This window comes from Colletotrichum acutatum, assembly GCF_030867785.1.
Source record: "Colletotrichum acutatum strain CBS 112980 chromosome Unknown BDZ83scaffold_231, whole genome shotgun sequence".
NCBI classification, from domain to species: Eukaryota; Fungi; Ascomycota; class Sordariomycetes; order Glomerellales; family Glomerellaceae; genus Colletotrichum; species Colletotrichum acutatum.
Genome location: NW_026849225.1, coordinates 35,470 through 41,469, shown reverse-complemented (window position 1 = coordinate 41,469; position 6,000 = coordinate 35,470). Strand labels below are relative to the sequence as shown.

The following is a 6,000-nucleotide window of genomic DNA, read 5'->3' as shown; positions in this document are numbered from 1 at the left end:
CAAAGAGCTCGTGCCAAAGGTCGTGAAAGACGAGGAAGCGCCGGGAGTGCTGCTTCCGCTGGGAGAGCCAGACGAGAGCACCGACGAAGATCCGCTGCTCGAGCTGAGAGTGACGCTGACAGAAGACGTCGGAGTGGACGAGATCCCGGTGATCGCGGAAGTCGGCAAGCTGGTGGTGTTCGACACGGCGGCAGGGGGCTGCACACTCAGAACGAAACCAATGTTCGCCGGGATAGGGGTATTGGTCGGCGCCTGAGCATTGGCACCGAGAGCCAAGGCCGCGAATACGGCCGCGTGTTTGGTCCAGGCCATCGTTTCGACTTTACCCTTTTTCGTAAGCTAAGAGGGAGAGAACGAGAGTGAGCGGGTAATGAAAGCTTCTAGCAGAAGAAAAGAGTGGATGCCCAACTTGACTGACGAGGACTGATGAACAAGGGGAAAGAGCGAGAGATGTGGGCCAAGAAATAGGATGAAGAGAGCTCAGCAAGATCTGCGAGGTTCCAGTTATTTGGTCCATCTTGACGGAGGTGAACTTTGCAAAGGGCCATACTCCTGCTTGGAATTCCCAACGGGCCAGAGAGTGAAGAGGGTGAAGACTTCATTGGGCGCCATCATGCCGTTAAGCCATTGCCCATCATTCCTCTCGTGAGGTAGGCTACTGGTGTTCAGCAGTCGCGTGCCCAGCCCGAGACACTCCTCAGAAGCCATGAATTTCTCTGCTAAATGAACACTACAATTATCCGAGCAGATCGGCTCGGGTTGCTCATGGGGTCCAAAAGTTGACTGGCTTGATCACGAATGATAGAATTCCAACGCTCGTCTTGACACATGTGGGAAGGAAATGAGGTTGATGTTCGAAGGGTAGCGCTCACGGCACTTCAATACCGAGTCCCAGGGCGATGAAATATCTCGTTTCGCTCAGATATGCCGTACGACGTTGAGATTGAGACAGCAGCCTTCATGATCGTGCGGCTGAAGGATGAAGTACCTAGGTAGACGCTAAGCATTTCATTGTCTCGGGCGTCTGGCTTAGGGCCCAGGGGGCTGTCGAGGTTCTCGCCGTTACACACAATTCCAGCACGGGCCGAATGAGGAATTTAGGGTTGAGGTTGCGTGGCAGACACGGCCCGAAGAATGCACTGAAAGCCGAGAGGTAACGACATGGAGAGGAGGCGGTTGCGTCCCAGGCAAGGGAGGGATGATCACGACATCTGGATGCGACTCCCTCCCTGTGCAGCCCCTGACGTTGTCTAACATACATAATAAGCCCTGATTCCAGACAACCTCACGTTACACCAGGTAAATGAATATCATAAGGGTTGCGTGTGTAGGTAAGCCACCATTTTGAACAAGAGTATTCATAGATAAACAGACCTGGATTGACTACCTACCACCCCGGAAAGTCGCCATTATACGCCACCATCTTGCCACCATACTTCTCCTTGCTCGCCGCAGCAAGGACCCCCATCATACCATCGCACGACTCATCGACGCCAATGTGTGCCTTCTCCAGCCCCAGGCCTCGAGCGCCCGCATTGCCGAGGTCGGTCTGGACCCAGCCCGGAATCAGTACCCAGGCGTTGAGCCAGTCTTCTTCGGCGTTCATCCTGACCGTGAGCCAATTCACCGCGGCCTTGGAGGGGCCGTAAGCGGCGTTTGGGATGGGAGGTTGGTTCCTTTTCGAGCGATGTCAGCTGACCTTGTGTTGATCCCTTTACCTCAATTTACCTATTTGAGAGGCAACATGTAACTCACTCTATACACCCAGCCGTCGAACCCATCGGTACAAACATTGGTTCCTTGGATGACTTGCGCAGTAGCGGCCGCGTAGCCTGATACAGCGCGACGACACCGTAGACGTTGGACTCCATGTGCGCCTGGAGGTCGGCGGTCTTGAGCTCGGCGATGGCCGGCCAGGCGTACGAGATGCCGGCGTTGGCGATGACAATGTCGAGGTGGGTGATGCCGTGAGTTTCCTGCAGCTCCTTTACAGCGTCATGGGCATCCTTCTCGACAGAGGCATCGATCTTCACTACTATGAGCTTGCTTCCGTCGGCTTTGGGTAGGCCATTGAGGGCTTGCGATGTTGCGTGGGTGGGGTCGCGGTTGCCTGCGATCACGGTGTGGTTTGGGAGGGCCAGATAGCGCTGGAGGAGGCCTTTTCCTAGGCCTCTGTTTGCACCGGTGACGAGGATTGTGGTTAGTGCCATGGTATCCGGAGCGAGATATCTCTGTGGAGGTAAGACAGTGACTATCGTGTTCCTGTTGTTGCCTCATAGAAGAATGAGATGTATCATGTACGGGCATCTGGTACCTGGATCTCATGAGGGCAAGAGTTTGATATAGGTGAGCTACGGCAGATCCCGGTCTTGATTAAGGCGTGATAAATCGAAGGCAAGACTGCGAGGTTAGCAATAGAGTGTCAACGTTATATAACGTTACGGATATGGGCGGAACTCTCCGTAAGGTCCGTCACGTACCCCAGCCAGCAGGAACGGTAAGCACTAGTGAAGTGACCGATCCTATGCTTTGTTCACTCCAAGTACGTTATACGGTAAGAGAGCGAGCGTGCCCCGAAAAAAGCCATAGATCTTCACTGTGTTCTCAGCAACGAGGTCATGGCCTTTCGGCACTAGATCAACTCTGCGGAACACATGCGGGATACTTGCGGAAGATTCACGGGGCGTCTGTGGGTCCTCTGCCGGTAAGCTGGCCCGGCCCCACTAGTCCCGCCACGGCGTCCGACCAGCGCGGAGACTGCAATTTCAAAATCCCCCTTAATTAGCGCAAATCTCTGATTGGCGGTCATCCAAAACCCTCACCCGCAACCAGCAGATTTTGCACTCCAAACCCTCGCTTCTCGCACGCCCCGTTCACCACATCGCAAAGTCGGTTCCCCGTTCTCGCCCATTCATATTCGTCCTGGCCCCAATGGGTCTCCAACAATACCTGGTCTGGTGGTGTAGTTGGTTATCACGTCAGTCTAACAGCTCGAGTAGCTTCACCTCTCTCGTCTGCCACACTGAAGGTCTCCGGTTCAAGTCCGGGCTAGATCATACCATGGGCGATTGGTTTAGTGGTATAATGACCGCTTAGCATGCGGTAGGTCCTGGGTTCGATTCCCAGATCGTCCATTCTTTTGCTTGCTGATGCCTTGGCCAGTTTTTTATGTCTCTCTGGGAATGCTGGGTAGCTTGTTCGGTCGATTTTGGGCCCATGAAGGGGCGGATAGTTGAAGGCTGACTGGCAACGAACGTATCCATTAGATTCATCTGGCTCGCCCGAAGCGAGTTTGGATTCGGACGTGAGAAAGAAAAAGTTAGTGGTATGAGATCGATGTATTAGCGCACCGGTCTTTCGATGTGCGGCTCATCTGTAGTCGCAAAGCTGCATCGGTATATTAGGGGCCTAGCCCCCTCTCGTCCTGTCTCGGGTGAGTGGGATAGCAGACCACCCGACCCGCGGGACCACTCCGTCTTGAAGCCATCATCGGTACTCGACCCAGTGCTCCAAGTCATTTTCGAGTAATAGTGCCCTTGGTTTGCCTCCCGAGGAAGCCTCCCAGCCTAGGCCCCATCTAGGGAACGTTTGGGTGCAGCAATGGAGTAGTGTCCTAGCAGCGTGTCGATCAATGAAAGACTCGTGGCCGTAGGCAGAGGCCATCCATTCCCATCTCCCACCAAGCTTACTGCAGCCTTCACTGAATTGCCCTGACGAAGCTTGCGCATCCGTGCTGTAGGGGGATCTCTGGGGTGCAGAGGAAACTGCCACCCCGATGTAGTGTTTCTGGGAGGGCTGAGACTTGTCGATCAGTGGCGGGACGATTTTGATTGAACGTGGGGCCTGCAACCGCGAGCATTGGTAGTGTTGATGCCTATGTCGAGCGTGTAGGATGCCGCACCAACCACGGAGGTTGCTCTCACTCTGACCGCAATGGTAGCCGCACGCCTCGCCTACCCGTTCTCCACAGCTCAACGGCCTCTATTCCCCATCAGACGGGTCCTCATTGATTCAGCAGAGAAAGAAACCTTTCTCGGGTTAGTCTGGCGCTGGCGACTATGAGCACTTCCAGACTCCCTTCTCCTCGTCCAGCTCAAACTTTGTAGACTTCATGCTGAAGAGATACGTAAAGATCCTCTCCGTCTCGCCGCCGAGCACCGGCAATTCAACAACATCTTCTTCATGTAGAGCCCACCCCTGGTTGTCGACCTGGTTCCAGAACTCATTCTCGTCCGGATGCCGCTTCTTCCACGCAATGTACACCCACGTCTGCACACTCTCGTTCGACCTCTTCGAGATGTTGTGCACGTGGACCGCCGTCCAGGTATTCACCAGAGAAGGCAACGAGTCCACATTGTACGTGCAATCGCTCATGACGACAACGTCCCACGTCTTGGCCTTGACCAGCGGCCCAAACACCCCCGTCCGGCCGTCGTCCCAGTCGAGGTTCTCATACCGCGGGTGAATACTCGCCGCCCCGTTCATCACGAGCCTGTCGATATTCGCGCAAGCGCGGTGCTCGGCTTCCGGTAAATCCGTCATGAGGATCGCACCCTCGCCCTTCGGGTCCGCATCCGATAAGAGCTGCGCCAGCCCGTTTCCCAAGATGCCGACACCACAGCCAAGCTCGAGGATATTCACCGGTCCGTTTTCGAAGAGGAGGCTGTGGAACGTCTTCATGCGCCACGGGTGCTTCTCCGCAGCGAAGCTCTCCCGCGTGTTCACCTGCCACAGCCCAGACACGGCCATCAACCCGGCATCCCAGATATGCCGCGCGATGCTCTCCCCGATATCCTCCTCAATCTCAAAGACCGGCTCCGAGGAGCGATCTCCATGGCAAAGTCTCCGGACGCAGGTTGTTGGCGCCTCGGCGCCTGGCGTCTGCACATCTGCCCAGAGGGGTAGGATCTTGCCGCACTCGCCCTCCAACCCCGCGAAACTGACGCTCGTCGCCGTGTCGGCTGACTTATCGCCCTCGGCGCATATGCGTACTCTCAGCGGGCCGACATTGTTGGCGTTGGGAAGGGCGCCCCGCCCGGGGAGGTGTTGGGCGGGGATGTCGGCTTTGAGGACGCGCATGCCGGGGGTCCAGCGCAGGACCTTTTCGGCAGCCAGCGTCATGTTTTCGCTCTTCTGCTTCTTTGACAAATCCTCATTCTTTTTTTGCTTCCGATTATGCTGCTCCCATCCGGCGGAGACTTTGATCCTGACGGCGTCATTGTCTTCTGGTGTGAGGAAGGAGTCGCCGAGGTCAGTTGTGATTGTGAAGACGACGTTGAGGGACCAAGGGTGTTTCCTGTTGTCTTCGTGGGTGAGCGTCGGAGCACGGAAAAGCCGTATGTAATGCATTGAAACGTTGGTGTGAAGATTGAGTCTGACTTCCTACAGATTCATTCGATTTTGAGAGTGTCGTTGAGTGTCGTCGATGAGCTCGCGGGTGAGGGACGAAAACTGAGAAGTCGCTTAGTCACTCACTTCTGACCAGTAGGAGCTCTCTTTTCGTGAATAAAGCGGGTCGCTAGCTCTGCACCGGACACCTCCTTCCGCTCCAGAGTGTGATGGCATTGCTCGTCGATAGTTTCACAAGGCTTCTTTCAGCTCATATGCAAAGAGTGAATGGGTAATGAGAAATGAGATGTCGTGAAAGTTCAGGCTATTGAATATGTATGACGCGTCGTGAAAGGTCTGCTACATCATCAACAACACCAGCTCAACTAATATGCTACCTAGTACCCGCCTCCGAAGATATGGGTAATCCGTTCAAGATTCACTTTGCCACCTGCAAGAAAAGGTATCAGAGTTGAATGTCGTCAACTGAGTTGCCTTGTCTCAGTATTGATCGACTATGACGGCTGATGCCTTGGTACTGAGTTAGTCCCTCTAGCGACTACACAAGATAAGGACATGGGTAAGGGCAAGTGCTTCTGGCAAGAATCGCCGATGAGGTACCACATATGAAGTGAATCTTCACTATGTTGAACTCATTCACTGTAGAAAATC

At 54.6% G+C, this 6,000-nt stretch overlaps 2 protein-coding genes and 2 non-coding genes across 4 annotated transcripts; 2 read left to right on the top strand and 2 right to left on the bottom strand.

Annotated features, from left to right (window-relative positions):
• Positions 1-1,267: 1,267 nt before the first annotated feature.
• BDZ83DRAFT_643830 (uncharacterized protein) lies at positions 1,268-2,652 on the bottom strand. The gene is made up of 2 exons (XM_060509695.1): positions 1,756-2,652; positions 1,268-1,676 (listed from the first exon to the last, which is right to left on the bottom strand). Exons 1-2 carry the CDS (start codon positions 2,208-2,210, stop codon positions 1,388-1,390), a joined length of 744 nt encoding a protein of 247 aa, XP_060357764.1. The 5' UTR covers positions 2,211-2,652; the 3' UTR covers positions 1,268-1,387.
• Positions 2,653-2,951: 299 nt separating this feature from the next.
• Positions 2,952-3,056, top strand: BDZ83DRAFT_t322. Its single transcript has one exon. It is a non-coding gene; the product is annotated as a tRNA-Val (tRNA).
• A 6-nt stretch (positions 3,057-3,062) lies between these two features.
• Positions 3,063-3,134, top strand: BDZ83DRAFT_t323. Its single transcript has one exon. It is a non-coding gene; the product is annotated as a tRNA-Ala (tRNA).
• A 922-nt stretch (positions 3,135-4,056) lies between these two features.
• Positions 4,057-5,565, bottom strand: BDZ83DRAFT_657975 (putative methyltransferase-domain-containing protein; the record flags this gene model as incomplete). Its single annotated transcript, XM_060510999.1, has 2 exons — positions 4,057-5,382; positions 5,476-5,565. 2 exons carry the CDS (start codon positions 5,563-5,565, stop codon positions 4,057-4,059), a joined length of 1,416 nt encoding a protein of 471 aa, XP_060357763.1.
• Between the last annotated feature and the right edge of the window lie 435 nt (positions 5,566-6,000).